Below are 24393 nucleotides of genomic sequence, written 5' to 3'. Positions count from 1 at the left end.
ACTCTGGTAGTCGATAAACTCGCATTTGAACGGGATAAAGGTAAAAAAAGTGTTGTATGCGCTTCTATGCCAAAACGATGATAATACGAAGTCTCGGAGTGAAGATTTAATTGACTTGGAAATCACAGATGGCGCAGGGAGTTCCTCTGCAATCAATTAGGGCCCCAGAAAGCATGAATCCAGAGGATTTCTGGAGTTTTATTCGATTTCTTTATAATTATTGTACGAAAACGACAGGTGGAGTATGCCATTTGGTACAATATCCAATATAATTCGACCTAGCTGTCAATATAAAAACAAACGTCGGCAACGCAGGCATTTCAAAAAATTTTCTTTATCGACGTCGATCAAGTTCCTCGACGTGTTTCACTTCACCTTAATTCCTACGGTCCATCATCGGCCATTACGTAGCCTATATGTGCCCATAATTATGAAAGTGGTCTAAGTCAAAATTAAAAAAAAAAAATGAGTTTATCAGTTATTTCACGCCATATTATTTCAAACGAAATGAATTCAATGTAATTTCGAAGCAAAAAATATATGACTTAGACCACTTTCATAATTATGGGCACATATTACACTTGCTTCCCCATGACGTATTTTTTCGGTTGTCGGGGGCAGAACTTCATTACCCATAAAGTACGATTCATTGGGCAGGTAACGCGAAGAATCGCAAGGAGCATAATCGGTAGACTCGGGCCCTCTAGAGTCAAAGCCGTCCACGAGGAGCAAAAGTGACTCGGAGGCTTAAATATTCGGCTCTCCGAGAGGACAAGGCCAGAAGAGAAACGAGGGAGTATAAAGGAGGCGTGAAAAGCAAGGTCGTGCGGTAGGGAAAAGGGAAAAGGGAGAAGGGAAAAGTGAAGAGGGAGCGCCGGGACAGCAGGGGTGGGCGGACGAAGGACCAAGGCGAAGAGACAGATGGGTCGAGGGACGAGTCGGGAAGCTATGGCTGCTCCGACTGCCTCTGACTATTTACCGCCTTTGTTACAGCTTGACTTTATGCCCGGTGGTACGGCAGGACGCCGTATTTCCACCGCAGGTATAATGCTCCTGGCCAACAGTCGACGCGGTGCCAATATGCTGCGAAACTTTACGGCGGATCGTTGTCTCATTAGCATTTCGAATCCAGGCATAAACGATACCGGCCAGCCCCTACTGGGACCGGGGTTTCATGAAAATTCCCTCGAGCCTCCTATACGTGTCCGGAATCGGGGGAACTCTTGTTATTCGTCTTAGAAATCGACAAAAAGAATTCAACAAGATAAGTCGGTCATTTCAAGTTGCCCTGTTAAAAATAAGATTAAATTCACACACTTTCGGTACATAAGGTTGTAGTGAAATGATAAGATGCTTTTAGAGAAATTATGAATTTGATATTCGAAAGTCATTTAATACGCAATGTTTACAGTTTTATTTAGATGGGCTTTTAATTTTATGATCGTTTTCCGTGAGTTGATTTTTTAATAAATTTCAAGAAATTTAGCTTTGGGCTTTGTTGAATGTGGTTGGTACCTCGAAATTATGTATTAATTGTAATGCGTGAACGTGGCTTTTTTGGTAATCTAGTGGCATGCGTTTGCGCTGATAAACCTGCAGTTTTAATTTTCTGGTAATATTCCAACGTGGAAGTTAAGCCGAACGGAATGTAGGGGAAAGGCACTCATAAATTATCCCTTATGGACAAGCGCTGCTTCTTGCAACTGCAATTTTCACCTTTTTGGTGTACCTACCTACTAATAATAAGTCCCCGGCAGGTTTTCAATAATCGGCGTCGATTAGCCGACCCAAACCCAAGCAATTTCTGCGAGCCCCGAGATCGGGAACTAAACGTGGTTAGAAATTCGCTTTTACTATCTTATGTTCTATATGGAGAGAACGACGTAAAGACCCAGGGCTCGGATTTTTGTTTATATCGCACTTTGTATGCAGCAATGAAAAGTTGAAGATATTCTTCTGAAAATATTTTCAAAGCTCGCTGACTACTATTGAATTTGAATTAACGTTTGAAATGTCTGGCTCATTAGTCTCCGTTAGTTTTCTCTTCTTTCGGTTTCGACTGTGTCTATTGTTCCTAGACAATGAATATAGTGGAAGGTAGATTGGTAGTAGCAGTTAGATACCTCAGTAGATAAAGTAACATTATTCCTTACCGATCGAGCTGCTTTTTAAATTATGAAAAAGACGCATAGCTGGCGCAGCGTGCTTCTATTGGTCTCCATTTTCACTCGATATTTGCCATTCGGGATTTAACGTGTTGGCAGTGAAGAAAATTATCAACAGTAGTTTTATTATTATTTGGAGGTTGTGTTATTGGTTATGTATTTCATTGTTTAGCATTAACAATCTGCGTTGAGCAGTTTAAGGTTCAGATGTGAACGATATCCTGCAAAATCAGGTATCTTAACCTACTTATAAATATATACGCTACATTTGAAACGAGATTGTTAGCCTAATAAGTTGCACGTAAGTCAATGTGTATACTTGTGAATACGTCTGTTCACATAGTTTGTCAATTTGTTATTTATTAGAATATTTCATGATATAGCTAGAATGCCACCTTTAAAGGTTATTTCGGTTGGTCGATGTGTGGTTCCTACTTGCGGGGCTCAAAGAGGCAGTATTACCGTTCATCGACTTCCTAAAGATCCAGTTCGACTGAACATATGGAAGCAGGCAATTAAAAACCCAGAGATCGATAACATCGACCCTTCGACGTTAACGACGAGATATGTCATCTGTAAACGTCACTTCGATTCGGACTCTTATGTACCCAGCACAATGAGACCCACGCTGCGAGAGTGGGCAATTCCGACGTTACATCTTCCTGAAGAGAGTGTGAGTGCAAATGTTAGTATTTGAAATTTGTATGATTTAATATTTTATTCTTATGCTCTGCCATAGTTTTTCATAAATCTAATTGTGTTTGAAAAAGTAATGACTAATTTTAATATAGAATGAAGTTTATTTTTATCTTTAGACTATATCTTCAAATACTGGAGAAACTGATGACGATGCTGAATACGAGTTTAGTACGTTGACAAATAATTCTGATGAGGATGCTACGTACAATGATTATGGAAATCAAAGTTCATCTGGGGAATGTAATGAGATATATGAATCAGAGGAAGGTAATCTGTATGATGCCGAAGATGTAGACAGGTACAGGGGAATTATAAAGTATTATTTTATCGATCATGTATGAGTAAAGAATATGAATCAATCTTTATATAATTGATTAGTACAATTAACTCGGTTCCAATGTTTCAGAGGAGTTACCACTTCAGTTCCTCAAAAGGTTTATCATAGAACTTTTAAAAATTTTGGGGAGATGAAATCAGATAAATTATTAATGACATCGCTTGAAAAGCGAAGTCGAGATGAATTAATGCTGGAACTTATTCGAGTTCGAAAGAAGGTAAAAGTATTACAGCAAGCCAACCGTCGGCTGAATACTCAAGTGCACAACTTGAAATGCTTAAATAAAAACCTTAAAGATAGGCTTGTAAAGGATTCAAAAACTAAACTTCGGGCATTAAAAGAGTCCAATTACATTAATAATTTCAAGCTAGTGAATAACATTTCTGACGCACAGCCAGTAGAGGAAACATCAAATGTTTGAAGTTATATCATATTAACTCGTGATGCGAAAACTGTTATGTTTAGGTAAATTAAGGAAGTAGGTACATCTCACAGTTTTTAAATATACACACTTTGTATCATTTCTGACTTAATTCTGACAAATTCCAGCATATTCAAATTATTATAAAGGAAAGGAACAAAAAGAAAAAAATTCCAGATATCAGCAGAAATGTAATTGCTATTTGATTTTTCTGTTAAATTTCTTGTTGACTCTTATATTCTACCGAGAGATTTAATAAACAAAGGTGTATCTAATTCCTTAAATTATTTTCATATAATTTACACAAGAATAATTACGAATTTAAGAGAGAATACGCGTTTTCCCATTTTTGTTCTTATTGTTAGCATCTAACGTACATTATATTAAATACCGTGACGTGTTGTATTATTTTTGCTAAAGTATATGTATATAATGTGATAATATAAAATTGTATTTAGACGGAATATATCCCAAATTGGAATATATATCGTATCATAAGACTTAGATTAATGTATGAGGTATTTAAAATAAGTATGTAACTGTAGATTGTCAAATAATTTATAAGTCGAAGAATCTGGCTATCTTGAAGAGCGAATATTTCGTCTATCGAATGAAAAGATAATTTTTATTATTGTCAAACGTCTATTATTTACATCAAATTGAATGGGAGAAAATTTTGCATTTCATATATATTAATATATAGGATGTTTTCCATGATACACCAAATCTGAATCGTCTTTAATTTCTAATTTAGTCAGTGACACAAGTAAATTGGATCACCTCTTTCTTCAAAGAATTTGTTAACTCAATTAATCGATAACTATGCTTGTGGCAATATTAAGAAATGCAAGGAAACCTATATGCAATTGCTTTAGTCATTAACGTAGGACGGTGCCTATATTAAGGAATGTAAATCTCAAATGTTGATAACGCTGCATCTCGTTTGTAAACATCACATAGAAGCACCTAACAATACATTCTGGGCATGAGTAAACGTATAACAATTTGTCTATTTTGTCAGTTTAAAAAAGTGGTACTAAATAGATTACATAGTATAAAGTAAAAAAGAATAAAAAGTATTAAAAAAAAGATTCCATAAATGATTCAATAACCCTTTGTAAAGAAACATCGGATGAAAAATACCCAAAGGGATTTCTGTAGGTTCCAAAAACAAACGGATAAAAATTCAGCGATTTTCAGAGAAGTTCAAATAAAAAAAAGAAAAATACGAGCGGATAACCACTATCAGTGTTTTTGCTTTATGGAAAAGGGTAGAGGTATTCTTTTGTCAGAATTACGCCGCGAGAGGAAACGGAGGTAATAAAGTGTTTTCCGTGAATGTAGGAAGGCATTCTCTAGGCAAAGTTACGCTGACACGGGGAAATTGGAAAATCACGAATAACTCCGTAAAATGGATCGCGAAGACACGTCAGTAGTGGTTGTCGCGACTCTAGCGGCAAATAAATGAATGAAACCTGAGGAACCCGATAGGTCTCTCCTGAATTCTTTACATACAATATTTACATATATCGACATCGACAATTCCACCTAATCAGGGCAACCGCACATGACAGCAGTCTGTCATTGCGTTAAATCGGTGCAAAAGTGAAACTTCTCCCAGTTTAAGTTCATAATGTTTCAGTTAGATGTCCATCTTTCTTAACGTATCTTCTAAAATATCTTAAATACTTTACCCAATACCCTGGAAAAAACTGTCACCAGTTTGCGGTCGAATATATGGCAACACTATTTACTCGATTTCCAGGTAATCGTTTTGCCGCGGATAGACTCACGGCAACGAGATCGCTAAACAATTTGTCGACGGTGCTAACGCAATGGCGCGTTGTTTTAGCAAAAGAAATCCAAGATAGTTACTCGTGGACCCAAGTGCGGCGCCGCGCGAGTCTACTCTCCGCCTCGTGAAACGAGAGGGTCTGGGGAGCGGCGAAGTAGCGCGCGGGACGCTACATGTGGCCGTGGTCACGCAATGGTCGGGCAATGGTCGGACAGTGCACGCGAGTGACTCGTCCGTTGACCGCCGAATGCGACGGGTCGGTCGCTATTTCTGCTCGAAAATCTTCGCGGCGTCGCTGCCAAGTCGTCCGCGACGTGGATCTCGCCGAGGCTTTCTCCGAGTAGTCCCGAGTAGTCCCGAGTAGTTCCGAGTAGTTCCGAGTAGTCCCGAGCAACGCGCGATCATGTTCCACTCTTCGTCCCAGCTGTGCCGTTGGCAGGTAAACAAAGCGACGAAAGTTCTACCATTCCTTGTTAAAGAAACAGAAACCAGCTCGAAATAATTACGAAATGGAGTTTCACGCTCTTTGGATTTACTCCGTATGGCGATTCGAGTAGTCGGCCTGGTTTCTGCTGGTTTCGAGTGGAAGCCTCGGACGCGCGGAATTTACTCTCCGCTCCCATCGTTCATTGGTTTGACCTCAGGCTTTTAGGGTCCTACGCCGCTGGTGATGCGCGGTCGACGCTCCCTGGCCGACTGCTAGGAAAAAATTCAGAAGTCCTCATAGAAGCCCAGAAGGATGCGGACGTTCGATTCTCGATAAATAGTATGCTAGCCAACGGATGGCGGCGCTGTAATCACCCCTCCATCTCTCTTAATCTTATGGCGATATATAGCGAATTGCATTCTTTCTTTATCTTACACCCGATACTCGCCTTTCTATGTGCGTCTCTCTTCCTCCCGTATGCGAGATATCGTTGGTTAACACGTGCCATCTCTCTTTTACCCCCCACTTCTGGTTCCTTAGTCAACTTTTAATGCATCAAGCGCTAATCTGGGCTTCTATGGGACTTTTGAATTCCTTAATGTTAGGAATCTCGTCGAATGGAAATCCGCTTTCGAATGGAACCTTGAAACCCGACCGAGGGATTTGAAATGTGGCGTTCACCGGGAAACTGGCCGTCCTTACTACACGCAGGGATAGGTTATACAGAGATACAGTTATACTCCGTTTTTTGTCGCATGGTACTCGTAATTTCTCTTCTTTTCACTTTGTTATATCGGCCTCGGAGTAGTCGCGCAATATCGGGACGTCGGGGACATGCTCGAAGAGATAAGGAATACTAATCGAGACTACGAGGAGTGTAAGAGATAAGAATTTTCAGGTTCATCTATATACGCGATTTCCTCCTCCTCGTGGGTTTAATATGCGATGCCTTTGTTGGTTCGATATCCCGTTTCGGTATGAATTGTATATGGATGTCGCCTTTCAATTGAAATTATTCTTAATATATCCTTCGGAAGTAGCTGGAAATAATTCCCGGTAAATTCGATGTCTACGTTGCATTTCAGTAGGTGCCGATTAAGGTGAAGTGAAACCCACTTCAAATCAGTCGATTCGAATACAACACTATTTTTTAAGAGTATTGGATCAAATTGTTCGGAATTTTGTCACGTTACTCGTGATCATCTAAGAATTGTCTTGACAGATTGAACATTTGGATTTTCGAAAAAATTTTTTAACTCAGTCCTGACCAGAACCAAAATGGCGTCGAGCTCTCATATTTTGATCAATATACAATTATCGAAGGCTCTGATATGAGAATCGAAAGGGTCAGGACAATTTTACGACAATCTAGAACACTCTGGTAATCGATAAACTCGCATTTCAACGGGATAAAGGCAAAAAAAGTGTTGTATGCGCTTCTATGCTAAAACGATGGTAATACGAGGTGTCGGAGTGAAAATTTAATTGACCTGGAAATCACAGATGGCGCAGGGGTCCTTTTGCAGTGAATTAGGGCCCCAGAAAGGATGAATCCAGAGGATTTCTCGAGTTTTACTTCGATTTTTTAACAATTAATGTACGAAAACGACAAGTGGAGTACGTCATTTAGGACAATACCCAATATAATTCGACACAGCTGTTAATATAAAAACGAACGTCGGCAACGTAGGTATTTAGAAAAATCTTCTTTGTCGACGTCGATCAAGTTCCCTGACGTGTTTCACTTCACCTTAAGAGATACTTTTTAAGTGAGTATTTAGTCAGCCGATAATCGCACTTTGTTTTGAGATCTGCGCCGCGGAATATTTGACTCATCGCATCGTTTATTCGAAGCATGCGCGCTATTAACCCGCCGATGGCCAGAGTAGCGGCATCGAATCGATCGAAATGAGTCGATTTATAATTCATCGTAAGGTGTAAATCTTCAGGGTACCGTGTCGAGTTAACGTACCATATTACTCGAGGTATGCGCTCTTTTATTTCGGTACCGAGCGCGGCCCGCTTTTGTGAGTAGTCACACAGAATCTAACAAATCGACGATAGTCCTTCAGGAAAAAGAATTCAAAACGCGGAACATATTAACAATGGACTTTTGACTCGTGATTTACTCAAAGTAATGCTATTATTCTCCCGTTCTCTACAACAAGGCACGAATAAACTGTATGAACTTATGCGACGCATATTTTCCGCGATCTTTTTATACCCGGTAAGTAATGCCTCCGTTTACGTGGGACTTTTTTATACGCGGTCTTAGCTTAGTGCGATCTCACTTTACGTAGTCGGAAAATATATTTTTCTGCGATGTTTATTCATTTTCTTATTTTACAGCGGATGAAATTATTAATTATACCAAGGATATTATTCTGACCTGTTTTCGTTAATCTGTGGTAATGCTAATTTGTTCTTTATTGTTAATTCATTGTACGAGGGTCGGGTATCTACGTTCGAGGTGACTTAATCAATGGAATGAAGGAAATATTTCCTAGAATCCGGAAAGTTACATCATAGAGATATTCCGGTGCAATCATATCGAACCTACATTATTTTGTAATGTCTGCGATTTAGTTTAAACCCATGAATCTGAGGTCGCTGGGAGACTGACTTTTCTCTGATTGACCCGTAACAACTGGTCGACTACTGATTAAGCGACGCTATCTCGTACTTATCACTAGCAGAGAATTCTAGTTGAGCTTGACCATATAATTTGCGATGATTTCCCTCCTTGTCTTTTTATTACAAAAAGAACGTTCTTAAGGCTAACATGTATTTCGTGATATTGATTTAATATCATTTTCTGTAGCCCGTACTATCATTCGGTTAATTGTGCACGTAATAAAAACTCGTCCATGTTTCTAATATCAGGCATGTATAAGATACGTGATCGGTAAATTAATTTGCTAAGTCGGTTAAAAATTATGAGGATATCAATAATTTATATATCATTCAATTACGTGGAGAAGTACTGATAAGGTATAATTTGTAGATTATGTAGATAATGCACGGCTTGATATTGCATTATCTATACATTGAGTATAAAAGAATGATTGTTTTTAAGAATAGCACAGACGCTTCGCGAATGTAATTATTTCATCGATAAGATATCGGCGCAGTTAACCGAAGTCATCTTGTAATGCTGCAATGTCATTTGCAGTATAGAAGCAGAATCTTAAGTTTGCTGTTTTTGCAGAACTGACGACGTAAAGGCAGAGGTGCCAAGTATATCTTTGGCATTGGAATGTTTTCCTGGCTCCACTTACATGATTTTTAATGATCGATCTCTACTAGCAACGTGATAAGGTATTTAAAATGGAACGCTAAAGATTTATATTCAACATGTTCATTAACGTGCTTATCAAGAACTAAAAATTATCAGTTGAAGGATATCTTGTAGAATGTTGAATAAAATAGTAGACTGACATTGTATCTAAATAACATGAACGATCCTTTTTGCAGATCAAAAGGTGACTTAACGATGAGCAATATAAGACAGAAGACTAGTGATCACTAATCACTGATCAATTACATTCTTAAAGTGTAGTCACTAATATTAACGGAGGTAACCGTTTATTTATTAAAATAATATAATTTAATCCATTTTTCATCCATTCTGGTATTTCAGAATGAATATTTTTATTAGGCAAAAAGAAAGTCTTCCTATCTCAGCAATATTTCTTTACCAAGAGTTTGCTAGTGGGTCTTGATTGGAAATGATTAAACGGAGTGAAGATGAACGTCATCGAAGAACTGTTATTAAAGTCACGGTATACTTTTACTTTTCAGCTCATTAGCGCTCCACGAGCTTTTATATAAATGGCTGGAAAGGAAGCAAGCACTACCAATGTATCCGTTAAATCGGAACATCCAGTACACTTGGGAGGAGAGTCGTCATCGTCATTCTGGCATCACGTGATAGATTGGTTCAGAAAAGTCTGTCGTACAAAGTATGTTGATCGAGCTCGATCTCGTCTTGATTACCACTCTCTTTAATATTCTTATCGCTTCACTAAGAAACTATGCATTAGAAATCAGGGTTTAATATTTTCTCCGTAGTCGATCTCCGCAACATGACGATGATCTCGAAACAGCTCAAGAAAGGCGGGACCGATGGAAAAGCATTTACATTATTTACTTTACCATGTTTCTAATGTCTCTCGGATTTAGTATCATTCTTACTGGAGTATGGCCGTACTTAGACAAGGTTCGTACTATCTTTGTTTCTGATGGATGCTGCATGGAAATGATTAAAATCGTGTTATCGTTCTGACACGTAATCTCTGTTGTAGCTTGATCCCACCGCTGGAAAGGAATTCATGGGATATGTGGTTGCTGCAAACCCCCTTGGTCAGATGTTATTTTCGCCATTAGTTGGGTGGTGGGGTAATAAAAGAGGGTCGGTGAGATTGCCTCTTTTAATAACTCTGGCACTTTTCACATTTGCATCTGCTGGTTATAGTGCCCTTGAAGTTATACCAGCAAATCGCAAGTATACAATGATCGCTGCAAGGTTCTTCGTTGGCGTGAGTTCCGGTACGTAATGAAGTATTTCTTTCAAGTCAGTTTTATACCTGTCCAGTATTTATTGGCAACTATAAATCTTGGCATACATATATTTCCTTGATAATATATCTTGAAAACTGGCTTTATAGCAAATATTGCGGCGGCAAGATCATATTTATCAGCAGCTACAAAATTATCAGAAAGGACACCGGCAGTTTCTATGGTGTCTCTCGCACAGGTAGACGTAAAAAATCATTTATAATTTAATATTGTTGCTGTGTTGTTAATTTTTCGTTCTATTTCATTACAGGTGCTAGGATTTGTTGTTGGGCCTGGATTGCAAGCAGCGGTAACACCGCTTGGAGATGATGGATTCTACTTTCTGGGCTTGCCCTTTAACATGTACACTATGGCTGGATGGATTAATGTGATAATGGGCGTTATGAATTTTATTATGTTCCTCCCGTGGAATTTCAAGGAATGCAAAATTGCAGCAAGAGAGGCCATGCGTGATCAAGGAAAAACTTCTGGTATGTATAGAATCGGTCAAATAACGCAAGAAGTAGATCGTAAAGTACTTGTAACTGCTTATGTTCTTCGTATTTATCCCACTATACACATGCTGTAGGATAATGACCTTTTCAGTTCATGGCTTTGTCAATTAAATATGAGAAAAGACCATATCGCACTGAAATCAATTTATCGCTGTGAGTAATAATAGCAGGTACAGAGTGCACGACAACAAGCACGATGATAGCATATCTTTTATTTTACCCATAGGCATGGTAGAAACTATATTGTAAGAAATTCATTTTTAATTGTTCGTTAGACAAAGACATGTCGATAATTTTAATAAATGTGATTTTTCTGAAAAATAGGTATTTTTCATCAAATTTTGTTTACAAATAGTCTGACATTACAATATTTTTCCAGAGGAAGAAACATGGAAATCTATAAAACCTGATTACTTAGCATCTTGGACGTTGATTTGTGCCTTTTTTGTCATGGTTTTCAATTTTGTTTTATTAGAAACGTAAGTAAATCTGCTATTCCTTTACATATGAAATTATAATGGTATAATTCGGTGCTAAAGTATGGGAGAAATAATCGCGTATCTTATTGATTATACTAAGTTGATTAATCCAGTTACAAATGAATGCATTGTTACAGGCTTGGAACTTCTTTAACAATGGACCAATTTGCTTGGTCCAAAAAAGAAGCTTTATATTACATGGGACTTTTAATGAGCATCGGTGCAATCGTAGCGTGTATCACATTTGTAATGATCAAGCCACTTTGTGACAGGTGATTATTCAATCCACGGGATCTCTTTGTCTCAATATATTTACTTAACGGCTTAATATTCTAGGTTTGCGGAAAGAAAGGTTATGCTTTGGGGCGGCTTCCTTTTCATGGTAATTGGACGAATAATTTACATTCCATTTGGTTCCGAAATGCCAATAATCGCTGAAGTTGACCGTAAGTAAATTTCTGACACCGAAGAAAGTGAGTGCTCTATTTACGTTCACATTTTAATAGTAAATTGCTCTTTCTAGCACTTACATTCACTACAAGGGATAAAAATGGTACGGAAATACTTGGTTGTCCAAGTACTCAAGAATGGTGCCGTTATACTCCAAAAATGACAGTACTGCAATTTTTGGTGGGGTACGGATTTACCACCACTGGATACCCTTTGGGTGTCACTTTAATCCAGACAATCTTTAGCAAAATTCTTGGACCTAGACCACAAGGGGTGTGGATGGGGTTGATGACTGGTGCGGGATGTGCATCCCGGGTTTTGGGTCCAGTTTTTGTCGGCTTAATTTATACGCGTTTTGGTACCTATCATACTTTTGGTATTACTGGCGGAATGCTGGTGTTAGCTATGGTGTGGTTGCAAATAGTTAATAAGCGATTGATACCACCGCAGCAGATCAACGGTGTTCCCGTTAAGGAGGAGGAACGAAAAGAGGTTGAGCTTCCTCTGGTACATCGGACATCAAATAATGTAGATAAGGAAGACTCAGAGTCGCAAAAACTTGCTAATGATACATTGAATACCGTTTGATAATGCTCGACGCCAGTTTCACGTGGTGACTCGTAAATAATATATGTAGTATAGATTTACTACACACATCATGACTGCCATTTTTTATACTTACTGTAATTGTAATTCATTAGAAGCCCTATACTTAAATGAACAACCGCTTAATACTGAAACATCCTGTACAATACAGATGATTTTTTATATATGTAGATATAAAGTCGAACTTGTGATTATACACACACATATATATCTAGAGTATACGTTTACACATACTTAAACTTTTTTACATCTCAAAATATAGCCGGTGTACTTTTGGTGCGCGCAAACGTGATAAGACTGTGGTATGCCATATAAGACACTAATTTTTCTATAGGAATGGATCGTCAAATCTGGTGCCTAAAAGTGACTAAATCTAAGCAATGGTTACCTGCCTAAAGTAAATGTTACTGTAATATCAATAGCTTAACACGAGAGATTGCTTTTTATAACTATTTGATACAGTAACATATATTAAGATCTTTATAATGAGTTACTGTAGTAAATAATTAAGCTATGCCAACGATTGTCGACGGAATCAGCGTCATATTTATTTCACGGGTAGTTCGATCATTTGAACCGTTGAAAGTAGATATTTTTATGAACTTATAACACTGTTTGAAAAGTGATATTATCTACTACGAGATAAGTACCTTGAAACAATTCGTTTAACTAACGAACATTTTTACCAAACTTCACGTAAGTCGTAGGTATTCAAACGAATCATTGAAATTATTAATGAATTAAAATTACGACCAAAAATGTATATATTATAGATTTAAATATTGAAGAGTTCTGTATTGACGCGAGAATGTATTTCTATAAAGAATCGTATTTATATAAGGAAGAACTTTGTAATAAACTCCTGTGAAAGTGAATTTTTTGTTTGAGTATGCGAGGAATTCTTCGAACGATGAAACGGTTTTACGATGAAACGAAGTTTTTGAAACAGCCTAACAAGTTTCACTGATTTTCACTATTGCGAATGCATTCCTAGGTGGGTGTACAAAAAATGATATTTTAGGTTTATTTAGGATCAATAAGTTCTTGAGATGTGAATTGCGCGACTATGGCGTTAGGCGCACAAAACATGCTGCAAGTTATTGAATATTTATTGACTTAATTTAAAGGAAAGATTTCCACGCTAGGTGCATTGGATCAACACGTAGCGAGCCAGTTTTTGCATCGCTTATCAATCGAATGATAATTTGAAACGAAGAAACTTCGAGTCAAGGGCATTACCGCAGCGTACAAGAAAACTGAATAATCTTATTGCGGTTGATTTACTCTCTCCGATTGTTCGACTGCAATCAACTAAGTAGAAATCGAAATTTCTTTTACCCGATCGGCCCGAGATAATCCGCAGAATAGAACCCGGATTTAATCATCGTCAGCAATGGACGGATGTAGTTGCGGAGGCACCATGCGTATAGAATTCTTTCACACTTGAGGAACCGCTGTTCCTTTTCAAGGAAACCCACGTGAAATCGCGCGACGATAACATCGTCCGCTCGGACAAGGACGACCCAGAAATCATTTTCCTATCGGCACTTTGGGAATTTAAGGTTTAAGGTGACCGACATATCGCAATTTCCCGCAATGAGTTATGTTTATTGGTACGCACCGGAGACCTATTTTCGCAATTTGCGGCCGGATAATCTATACGATCCCAGAGGTATCAGGGTTCTCCATAGTCTAAGATTTCCCGCAAGTTTTGCAATCCTCACGAATTTCACAATGCTTGTCTGGAAAAAGTTGCACAACCTTCGAAATTAAAGAAGGGCAACATTGAAGGTATCGCTACGATCGCGCAACCGCTTAACCATATAACTATCAAAATAGAAATTTGTACCCGCTGCACGAGTTCCTTCCTTTATTAATTCTATAGCTTGACTAATCGTTTCTTTGTTCCGGGATTTATTTGCAATTTCTTCTACGATTTGCAGCCGAGTAGACGAGCAATGTTCTGCCATTAACGTAGCGTCTTTTTTTATTCGGTTAGAAACTTGCAACCGAATTTTATTGCAAGAAAATATTGACTTTATATTAAGCTCCTAGTAATTACACCCGCGAAAGATTATTTTTACCAGTGCTAGCACTTTGTACAGTGTATAATGAATTTAAACCGTGCCACCAATTTGTCTCCCATTTGCGGGGCAGTCTTGCATGTAGAGCCTTGCACAAACTTAATCACGAAACGCAATCGAGGAAACATCTTATTATTCCTTGCGTGAGCGCTTACGAGCTTAAAGGAGCGCTTTTGTCGCGAAGACAATGATACATTTCTTTCACAACGGTGACATTGTGAGAACGAGCAGACGAACGAGCAAAGAATGATGTCTCACTTTCGTGCACCCCGTTCAAGGGAGCTGGTGCGATCGGTCAATTCCGTTGGTCGTGGGAACTAGAATTCGTTACCAATACCTCAGGCTTCTTTGCGGGGGTACTTTCACGATCAAAGCCAGGTTTTTCTCATTTTGTACTTAGATCTACGAGCCCTCCCTCCAAGAACCTTAGTACGAGGTTACGAGCCGTGAAGGATCCTTTGGGTCAGTTTATACGCGACTTTTACATCGGTCAGTTGAGCGATCCTCTTGGAAGAGGGTATAACACTATGAGGACTATCCTGACTCATATCCTGTTCTTCACGGGTCAGTAATCTAGCCACCAGGATAAATAAACTTGAATTCTAGAATTAGCATCACAAATGCGCTTCTGAGAGCGTTTAGGAATTTCATTTAAATAACAATGTCAATTATAGGAGAGGGCGCGATAGACTTTGACATTATCTAAGAACGGAATATGTTCCTTGTGTACCGATCATATTGCATAAATCCTACGGTTAGTATAAGGTCGATTTAAGGTGAAGTGAAACACGTCGAGGAACTTGATCGACGTCGATAAAGAAGATTTTTCTAAATGCCTTCGTTGCCGACATTTGTTTTTATATTGACAGCTGTGTCGAATTATATTGGGTATTGTACCAAATGGCATGCTCCACCTGCCGTTTTTGTACAATAATTATAAAGAAATCGAAGTAAAACTCCAGAAATCCTCTGGATTCATGTTTTCTGGGGCCCTAATTGATTTCAGAGGAACTCCCTGCGCCATCTGTGATTTCCAGGTCAATTAAATCTTCACTCCGAGACTTCGTATTATCATCGTTTTGGCATAGAAGCGCATACAACACTTATTTTGCCTTTATCCCGTTCAAATGCGAGTTTATCGATTACCAGAGTGTTCTAAATTGTCGTAAAATTGTCCTGACCCTTTCGATTCTCATACCAGAGCCTTCGATAATTATATATTGATCGAAATATGAGAGCTCGACGCCATTTTGGTTCTGGTCTGGACTGAGTTAAAAGATTTTTTTGAAAAATCCACATTTTGAATGTGTCAGGACAATTCTTAGATGATGAGGAGTGATGTGTCAAAGTTTCGGACAGTTTGGTCTAATACTCTTAAAAAAAAGTGTTGTATTCGAATCGACTGATTTGAAGGGTGTTTCACTTCACCTTAATTGGAAAGTTATCAGCATTGTGTTACATTGTCTGTTAACAGGACTCGTACATGGGATGTACACCGACGGGGTGGAGCAAACGACAATGGGCCCGGGTAGAATATCAGCGACGAAGGCGAGCAGTCGTTACAGGGATCCTCTGTTATCAACAACCTGGTCTAACCGAACAAGTCCGAGCAACTCCGTCCGCGGGAGATCCTTTTCGGTCGCTCGTCAGAGTCCCGAGAGACCTCAAACCACCAGAAGGTCCCGGAAAAAGGAGGAGACCGAAGAGCCCCGAATGTTCTCCACGTTAATTCAACCTCCGGATCGCCGTCCGTCCGACGAAAAGCCTCCGGAGTTCCAGCGGAGGAACGTCCGCCTAAGGACGAAAATTCCCGGCGGAAGATATACCGCACCCTCGCCGATATTACTTCCACCTTACAAATCTTACTCGCCGGAATACAATTTCGACGAGGAGAAGAACGGAGATCCCACCGCCCTGGATGCCGACCTACAGGTGACGACCCTTCCGCCTAATACTACGCCCAGACGCATCAGGATTTATGAGATCACCACCGCAAAGCCGCTCAATGTTACGGATTCCGCTCCCAATAAGGATCAGAATCCTCCCGAGGATCCCGAAACGAATCAACCGAAGAGCACGCCGGGCTCCTTGGATGTCGTCGAGAGACCGGTCACTCCGGAAGCCTCCGACGCCATCAATGGACCGGAGGATTATTCTTCCGGGACTACCTCCACTCATCAGAGAAACGTTTACTCCTCGTATGACGATGGAAGTGTGACAGTGAAAGCTCTGAGGGTGAGGTTGAACGGTGGCAGTGTCGACGAATCCTCCTGGGAAAGCGCCAGATATAGACAAGATACGGAGGACGAAGAACCTCCACGGAGACCGGAAGTGACTTCCCTGCCGACCAAGAAGAACGTCCACTGGAGGAAGCGGCCGACGGAATTACCCAACCACTTCAAAGTTCTCGGTGAATGTTAAATAATCATTCGTCTCGGATGAGTTAATTGGTTCGGCGATTAAAATTCACCTGGATTCGTTGAAACCCTTTTACAACTTTCGCGGGATAACTTGATGGAGCGCGAGTTTGCACATTTCCGTTTTCCCTTTAATTCTTAGGGAATTACATTTTTTCGCCACCTCATTTTTTTTTTTTTTTCAGGAGATTATAGCATTGGGCGCACATACTGCTTTATATTTCTGGCACGGTATTATGTCGCGATGTATCATCGCTAAGCACTCATTTAGACCGGACTGAAAACTGTTTCCTCGAAATCGAAGATAATGATTTTAATAATGGTAGATAGCTAAATTGCCGTTTTTACGGAAACAGGTGCTGCCAGGAAAGTAGGGGCGATACCTGGAGTTCCAGGACGAGACTATCCCGTTCATCGGCAACACACGCATCATCGTTTAAGATATAACACGAATAGATTCCCGTGTCCCGTTGCACCTGGTACCCATATTTATCTAGCAGACAGAGCATCCAGATGCCAGGTGAGTGTTTTCACCCGGTTTACAGATTTCTCATCCAAACTGAACAAAACTACCAATTGGAATAAAAATCAATCATCGTTATAAGTATATAGTACAATTTCGTTACGCGATGTATACAAATGACGTATTTTATATTTTCAGATCTTTTACGTCTGTTACGGAGATCAAAATGGCGTCCCAATGACGTGCCCCAACGGCACTCTTTTCAATGAGTCTCTTCAGGTGTGTGACTGGTGGTTTAACGTTGCTTGTTGATCATTTTGTTTAGTGAGCATATCGTTTCGTAATAAAATTAGAAAAATCTTTACGAAGTGATTAATAACAAGTACCGGTGCCATTCCCGAGCCTTGAGGGCTCCGCATTTTCAACAGGCGCCTTGAAACGTTCATTTCTCATCTACCAGCTCCTATCTCTCTTTATTTTCATGTTGTAAATAGATATCTACGGTATATGGCTGCATAAGTGAACAAAGTTCCACATTAAGAGACGTTGCGTCCTCTCGACGGCCAGCACGTGTTCCTCGATATCGGCGACTTTTCGCAAGCAGAAGCCGGATATTTAGGTAGGGTAAGTACCGAGAGGATGAGCTGACGGTACGAGTTTATCGGGCAACATCGTTTCGTCGGTTCCACCCGACGGAGCCGACTCTTTGGTGGAATAAAGCGGAGCCCGGTCAACCTAGAGGAGGACGTCGAGGGAGAGCACATGGGCTGGTGCCTTGCGGAAGATATTCATGAAGGAAATTACGTTGTGCCTCGTTTACATAACTCGAATTCGTTCCCCTCGTCGGGTCGAACCTCTGTACAAGAAGGAATCGTAATCCAGATTATTGGAAGCCCGATAATTCCCTTCTTTGACATTGCGTGCTCTTTTATCTTCCTTACCGAATTATTCTACGCTCTCGAGACTCGCAATCGAAATTGATAGTTGTGCAAAAGGCAGACGCTATTGTTTGGCTAAATACTTTCCTATTGGCGCAATAAGCCTTTGTGCGAAGGATTCGAGTCGTGGTACACGACTAGCGAGCGATATGAAGAGTTTAGATGGCTATCGCTCCAAGGAGCGAAGCGAATGTCGATCAGCTCCTGATTCGTAAGTGCACCTATGTCCGTGACGTGTAATTTGTCGGCAAGAAATGAGGACTTACGATTAAATTGGGTTTCAAGAACCGAGGTTGTCCTTACTTCTCTTATCTTGAGGACTCTTACAATGCTAAGCCATTGGGAATCATCATAAATTAGATCCAAGATGTGCCGAAGAGAATATTTTTAATATTTCCATTACAAGAATACTGTACGACCATCGCTTTCGACTGCAGCGCTATTTCGATGGAACTATTTTCATGTTTTCGCATCTTACGACGGATGATATAGGATATCTATGTTAGAATCAACACCAAGTATATATTCGTATTCATTGGTATATTCTTCATGGATTTAATGGTAATCCAGTAGCTGACACACCTGTTCACACCTGTTTTCGTGATAGTAGTTGGGTGCGTACATATCTACGTAACCTCTGGTAGCTTCATTGATTTAGATAGATTTACCTTACAGGGTTATGTTACCAGAGGTGAGTGAAGATGGAGAATTGTTTTATAAATTTTGCATACTATTTTACTTAAAAAAGTTGATAATCATTGTTTATTCGTACCTAGGCATTATAACGGAATTCCATATGTGAAAATCCCCTCAACTGTCAAAAGGGGAGTGTTTACATTACTGTTTCTCAAAGCTGTCAAAGTACAATGGATGTACTGAACAAGTTACGAAATACTGTCAGTAATACTATTAGTAATACGGTAACCAATACAGCTTATGGGCTATCGCAGCTGTCCACTGTATTACCTGGTAATTTAGTGACTAGAGAGTATGAACTGACTGCCCATATCGCCAGCGCAGGGCCTGGTCTTTTGTGGAAAGTCTACAGTGGTTATAAAAAATCAACAAGACAAGAAGCAACGGTATTCGTATTTGAGAAACGTCTTCTGGACAGATGGGGATCCAAACATGAACGCGAAGCCGTTCTGGAGACTTTGAAGCGAGGAGTGACGCAATTGACAAAATTGAGGCATCCTCAGATTCTTATTGTCCAGCACCCACTGGAAGAATCTAGAGATATTCTCGCATTTGCTACCGAGCCTGTGTTCGCCAGTTTAGCTAATGTGTTGGGTCGTTCAGAAAATTTACCGCAACCGTTGCCAGCAAATTTACGAGATTATAAATTACTTGACGTTGAAATTCGCTATGGGCTTCTACAACTTGGAGAAGGTTTGGCATTTTTACATAGTGACGTTAAGCTTGTACATAGAAATTTGTGCCCTGAATCAATTGTTATTAATGGACACGGGGCATGGAAAATTTTTGGATTTGATTTCTGTGCTTTAAATCAAAGTCCACATGATAAACAGGTGAGCATATTTCAAATTCATATTTTATGAAAAGAGCAGTAATAGTATGTAATGTGCAAAACTGCAGAATCATCGATTGTCTTATTATATGATTAAATTTTACAGAGTAATTTGTTATGAGTTATCCATATCAATTTTACGTATATTTGTGAATAAAATTGTTATGCTTTAGTTATCATATATTATTGATAATAATTATTAATGTGTATTGAATTAATGATTACACATGTTCTTTTAGCCCTCTTGGTCATATAATGACTATGATCCAACCATTCCAGCGATAGCTCAGCCAGATTTAAATTATCAGGCTCCAGAATGTATTATAGCAAGTAGTACCGGACCATCGAGTGACATTTTCTCGTTAGGAATGCTGGTTTATGTATTATTAACGCCAGGCAATCGTACTCTCTATGATAGTCGTGGGGATCCATCTAAATGTCGCAGATTTTTAGAAGATTTAAAGAGTTCATCAATTGCTTCCAAACTGACTCCGCTTCCTGATTCTATTCGGGATACTGTTAAACTCATGTTGAGTCATAATCCAGAACTTAGACCAGATGCGCATCAGTTTATCAAGGTATGAAATATCGTTATAGTTTAGACAAAGTAAAATTGAAATATTGTATTTAGAATTTAATTATGTTCCCTTTATTAGATCGAGTATTTCTTAGATATTGGAGTGAAAACATTAAACTACTTGGAAAAGCTTTTCCAATGGGATAACTTACAGAAATCACAATTTTACAAAGGACTTCCTCAAGTTCTGAAGCAACTACCTCATAGAGTGGCGTTGCACAGAGTTTTGCCTTCTCTTTACAAAGAATTTGTTAATGCGCAAATGGTTCCTTTCGTAGTGCCAAGTATATTACAAGTTGCAGAAGATGGAACGATTGAAGAATTTCGAGAGTATATACTTCCTAATCTGAAAAGTGTTTTGGCTTTAGAGGAACCTCCCCAAGTAAGTCTCTGTTCCTTAAAATAATACAAGTAAAGTAGTACATGGTTTTAATAAGAAATACTTCTTTTACAGGTTAGTTTAGTTTTAATGCAGAGAGTCGACTTATTATTAAAAATGTGCCCAGCAGATGATATAAAAAGCGATGTAGTACCAATGCTAACACGGGCATTAGATTCTAATTGGGAGAAGCTTCAAGAGCTTTGTTTAGCAGCACTACCCTCTATTGCATCTCTAATCGAAGGACCTTCTATGAAAAATGCAATTATACCAAGGATCAAAAAAATCTGTTTAGGCTCACAAGACAATCGCAGTGGTCTTGGAGTTCGTGTTAATTGTCTATTGTGCCTTGCCAAAATGCTAGATAATCTTGATCGATGGGTTGTCTTTGATGAAATATTACCATTCTTGCAACAAATACCACATGCTGGAGAGCCTGCTATTCTTATGGCAATCATTGGTATGTTTTGGTAAATAATTACCTGACAAAAAATTGCTGAAAGAAGTTTTAACTTGAAACTTGGCCATCTGCCATCAAGTTCATTACTGAGTTTTAGGATACTCTGTATACTTTGCATATTCATTAATGAAGAAATTTATAGTGCATTTGTTCTTCTTCGTTATAATGTCACTTTCATTCACATATTTCCTTTTTTAGGTATATACAAGCTGATGCTAACTCATAGTAAGTTGGGCATGAGCAAGGAAATTCTAGCGACTCGGGTTTTACCGTTCCTATTACCACTTTGCGTGGAGCAAAGTCTTAGTCCGTCTCAATTTGAAGCCTTGGCATCTTTAGTTAGTGATATGATTAATCGTGTAACTACTGAGCATCGTGAAGCTTTGCATCAGTTGGATGCGGTTCGTCGTGAGGCTCAGCAGCTTGATGATGCAGTCGCACAAGTAGGAAATCAAACGAATGTTAACGTCGACCTGAATGATAGTCTTTCTGGGCTCGAACTGAATAAGCCATACGTTACTACACCTAAATCCATAAACAATGGAAAGGCACTTTCACTCGGAGACAAACAGAGGTATATAATATATTGTATATAATTGGCTCGTTACTTATTATTCAAAAGACTAAAACTAATATGCCATTTTAAAGTATTTGAACGCGATCGGTGATTAAGTGGAAACATTACGAATGTTACAGTTTATTACCTACATTCATTTCTGCCTCATTAATGTACTTCACATCTTTTGAAGTGCACGTGCTAATTTTATAGAAGGCCGTTGTTTACCACCTTTCAATGATAGGGTCTTAATACATCCTTCGTGAACAACTTTTCTTTATTGATGTTTTCTCCTAAGGATACAAAGGAGACGATGAAGTCTTGAAATACAGTACCCTACAAAGTATAATTTGTGATAATTCATCCGTGACATAATAGCTACCGAGGTGTATGTTAATCTTATGGTTTTCCTTCGAAGCGTACGACATGAGTCTGGTTAAGCGCGCAGTGAATTCATCTCTGCATGTTCAAACTCATTATCCCAAGGTTGATTCACTTCAGTGCCCGGTGAAAAATACTTATTAAAGATATTATGCAATTTTTATTTCTGATTCCGCCTTATGTCGAATGCAACGTAACAATATTTACTTTGACATTAACTATGTAAAATGTACATTAACGGTAAAAATATTGTTGCACGTGTTAAACGCCATGATCTTAACACTATGATTCTCTAATTTCTATACGAGATAAGATCATTATGTTTTTATGATAAAAATTTAGTCTATGATTGTTTGAACAAGTTGAAACGCATTTTCTACATTTACTTAATGTCACTTTCAGGCTGGCTCAACAACAGGAAGTTCAACAAAGGTTGCAGTCGCAATCTCCTTTGACCCCTGGAAAAATTTCCATGTCGTCACCACCAGAGCCGAAAGATTTAACGAAGACGTTGATGCAAAACAACTTGAAACAGCTAAACTTGTCGGCTAGTAAACCAAAAGCCGCACAGCCAAATTACACTCCGTTTCAGACGTCGACATGGAAGAATACAAATACCGATCAAATTCAATGGAACAGTGGTTCCATTGCTGTGAGCTCTCATGGAATTTCGAATTCAATACAGAATCGCTCAATGCATGATATGAATTCGCCCATTGAGTGGAAATCACCGCAAACCTTGCCTAATTGGAATCAAATGAAACCACAAAGTAACGCAAATCAGAATTGGAGCGGAATGATGAATTCCAGAACGGATACTCAGTGGAGACCGGACACAAACTTGATGGGAATGTCACAACCCTTGGTTATACAAAATAATGCGTCGGTGGAAGCAAAGTCTCCTTTGTCAAACCAAGATATTATGGACTTACTTAGCTAATATACGAGTGTTTAGTACATTCCGACTAAATCAATCTCGAAGGTGAGTTGAAAACCACTTTTAATAATTTCATTTTCAGAATATATTAAATATTTTAAATATAGTTTCGACACGCGCAATGTCGGAAAAACTTTTTAATTTTCTTTATGTCTTTAGGTGAACAACCGTAATCATTAGCATTGGGATCACACCTCAGGGAATTTCAAACTCCATACAGAATAGCGTTAAATTCAGTATGAATTCATTTATGGAGTACAAATCACCGAAATCACCAAATTATGTAATTAAAAATTGAAGCAGAACAATGATACTTTTGGGGCAAAAATAATAGTAATTCGATCACCTGATCGAGATGTAGTCTTATGTAAACTGAACTATCTATGGAAACAACACCTACATCTTCCGCATAAGTTGTTTTGGATCTTCTCAACTCCGATAGGAATATTTTAAACAACATCACTGAGTTAAACAGCAAATAAATAACATTCAATAAACTATAGATGCTGGGATTATCGTGTATGGTTGACGATAGAATCAATTATTGAGCACGTACCGATTAACTACTACGGTCTTGTAAATCAAGATTTTATAATGCTGTAGTGCGTAGTACTTATTAATAATACAACTTTATCCAACTAAGAGATCCATTTACAGTTTTGCATTAAAAGACGGGCAAACACGATAGCCTTGAAGTCACTACATTATTTATTTTTTAACTATCATTCATTTATATTGATTATGTAGATTCGAAAATGATTTTACTGTGATGTCTGTGTAGTAAGATTGTCAGTACCCTGATCGACAAAGGGTAACGGACATTCGGTATTTAGATTTAAGTTGTAGGTACATGAATTTATGTTATCTGAATTGTAAATAATTCATTAAACTTACTCGATATCGCAAGTATAAACTAATCATTTCATCATATTTTTCTTCCTCGCAGTCTACCTTTTTTTTTTTTAGGGCGAAATAGTCGTTATTTCCAAAAACATTAGTAGAGTATTAGAGAAAAAAGAATTCATTCGTTTCCTGTTACGGTCAAGTAGTTTACCATACGTAAAAAGTATTGAATATTTTTCATTAAATATTTCCCGCAAAGTCCCGATATAATCGATGCGGAATAATATATCGCGTAGTACGGTACCTCCCGAAATTCCCAAAGTTGTTTTAGTTCCACTTGAAGTTGTTCAAGAATCTCAAACTGGAATGTCAAAGATGC

At 38.7% G+C, this 24393-nt stretch overlaps 4 protein-coding genes across 8 annotated transcripts; all 4 read left to right on the top strand.

Annotated features, from left to right (window-relative positions):
* Positions 1-2234: 2234 nt before the first annotated feature.
* LOC105695344 (52 kDa repressor of the inhibitor of the protein kinase) lies at positions 2235-4348 on the top strand. 4 transcript variants are annotated; one of them, XM_012416843.2, is made up of 4 exons: positions 2235-2398; positions 2549-2850; positions 2981-3162; positions 3271-4348. In XM_012416843.2, the coding sequence occupies exons 2-4, from the start codon at positions 2554-2556 to the stop codon at positions 3620-3622; spliced, it is 831 nt and encodes a 276-aa protein (XP_012272266.1). In that variant the 5' UTR covers positions 2235-2398; positions 2549-2553; the 3' UTR covers positions 3623-4348. The 4 variants fall into 4 exon arrangements, with proteins under 4 accessions (XP_012272266.1, XP_012272265.1, XP_023289342.1 ...); XM_012416842.2 differs by having other exon boundaries at positions 2235-2466; positions 2553-2850; XM_023433574.1 differs by having other exon boundaries at positions 2235-2466; positions 2549-2838.
* Positions 4349-4491: 143 nt separating this feature from the next.
* On the top strand, positions 4492-13326 carry LOC105695343 (major facilitator superfamily domain-containing protein 8). 2 transcript variants are annotated; one of them, XM_012416838.1, is made up of 12 exons: positions 4492-5856; positions 9053-9162; positions 9319-9421; positions 9646-9806; positions 9916-10063; positions 10149-10392; positions 10512-10600; positions 10673-10892; positions 11296-11395; positions 11533-11667; positions 11732-11841; positions 11919-13326. In XM_012416838.1, exons 4-12 carry the CDS (start codon positions 9676-9678, stop codon positions 12431-12433), a joined length of 1692 nt encoding a protein of 563 aa, XP_012272261.1. In that variant the 5' UTR covers positions 4492-5856; positions 9053-9162; positions 9319-9421; positions 9646-9675; the 3' UTR covers positions 12434-13326. The 2 variants fall into 2 exon arrangements, with proteins under 2 accessions (XP_012272261.1, XP_012272262.1); XM_012416839.2 differs by lacking the exon at positions 4492-5856 and adding an exon at positions 7596-8071.
* Positions 13327-15062: 1736 nt separating this feature from the next.
* LOC111674178 lies at positions 15063-17727 on the top strand. The gene is made up of 4 exons (XM_023433573.1): positions 15063-15099; positions 16010-16945; positions 17309-17472; positions 17614-17727. The coding sequence occupies exons 1-4, from the start codon at positions 15063-15065 to the stop codon at positions 17725-17727; spliced, it is 1251 nt and encodes a 416-aa protein (XP_023289341.1).
* Positions 17728-18944: 1217 nt separating this feature from the next.
* Positions 18945-24077, top strand: LOC105695393 (SCY1-like protein 2). The gene is made up of 8 exons (XM_012416918.2): positions 18945-19044; positions 19130-19882; positions 20121-20459; positions 20538-20840; positions 20913-21297; positions 21496-21871; positions 22637-23216; positions 23331-24077. Exons 2-7 carry the CDS (start codon positions 19220-19222, stop codon positions 23172-23174), a joined length of 2604 nt encoding a protein of 867 aa, XP_012272341.1. The 5' UTR covers positions 18945-19044; positions 19130-19219; the 3' UTR covers positions 23175-23216; positions 23331-24077.
* Positions 24078-24393: the final 316 nt, after the last annotated feature.

The sequence above is a fragment of the Orussus abietinus genome, unplaced genomic scaffold (genome assembly GCF_000612105.2).
Source record: "Orussus abietinus isolate OABI.00-Male unplaced genomic scaffold, Oabi_2.0 scaffold227, whole genome shotgun sequence".
In the NCBI taxonomy this organism is placed as follows: Eukaryota; Metazoa; Arthropoda; class Insecta; order Hymenoptera; family Orussidae; genus Orussus; species Orussus abietinus.
The sequence above is the reverse complement of the archived record's forward strand: the minus strand, read 5'-3'. Positions and strand labels throughout refer to the sequence as shown.

Coding starts and splice junctions, on each gene's coding strand:
- LOC105695344 (XM_012416843.2), top strand. CDS start 2,554: ATGCCACCTTTAAAGGTTATTTCGGTTGGTCGATGTGTGGTTCCTACT. Junction 2,851..2,980: donor AAGAGAGTGTGAGTGCAAAT/GTTAGTATTTGA, acceptor TTTTATCTTTAG/ACTATATCTTCAAATACTGG. Junction 3,163..3,270: donor GATGCCGAAGATGTAGACAG/GTACAGGGGAAT, acceptor CCAATGTTTCAG/AGGAGTTACCACTTCAGTTC.
- LOC105695343 (XM_012416838.1), top strand. CDS start 9,676: ATGGCTGGAAAGGAAGCAAGCACTACCAATGTATCCGTTAAATCGGAA. Junction 9,807..9,915: donor AGAAAAGTCTGTCGTACAAA/GTATGTTGATCG, acceptor TTTTCTCCGTAG/TCGATCTCCGCAACATGACG. Junction 11,668..11,731: donor ATCAAGCCACTTTGTGACAG/GTGATTATTCAA, acceptor TTAATATTCTAG/GTTTGCGGAAAGAAAGGTTA.
- LOC111674178 (XM_023433573.1), top strand. CDS start 15,063: ATGAGGACTATCCTGACTCATATCCTGTTCTTCACGG. Junction 16,946..17,308: donor CAACCACTTCAAAGTTCTCG/GTGAATGTTAAA, acceptor TTACGGAAACAG/GTGCTGCCAGGAAAGTAGGG. Junction 17,473..17,613: donor ACAGAGCATCCAGATGCCAG/GTGAGTGTTTTC, acceptor TTATATTTTCAG/ATCTTTTACGTCTGTTACGG.
- LOC105695393 (XM_012416918.2), top strand. CDS start 19,220: ATGGATGTACTGAACAAGTTACGAAATACTGTCAGTAATACTATTAGT. Junction 20,460..20,537: donor ATGCGCATCAGTTTATCAAG/GTATGAAATATC, acceptor TCCCTTTATTAG/ATCGAGTATTTCTTAGATAT. Junction 20,841..20,912: donor CTTTAGAGGAACCTCCCCAA/GTAAGTCTCTGT, acceptor CTTCTTTTACAG/GTTAGTTTAGTTTTAATGCA.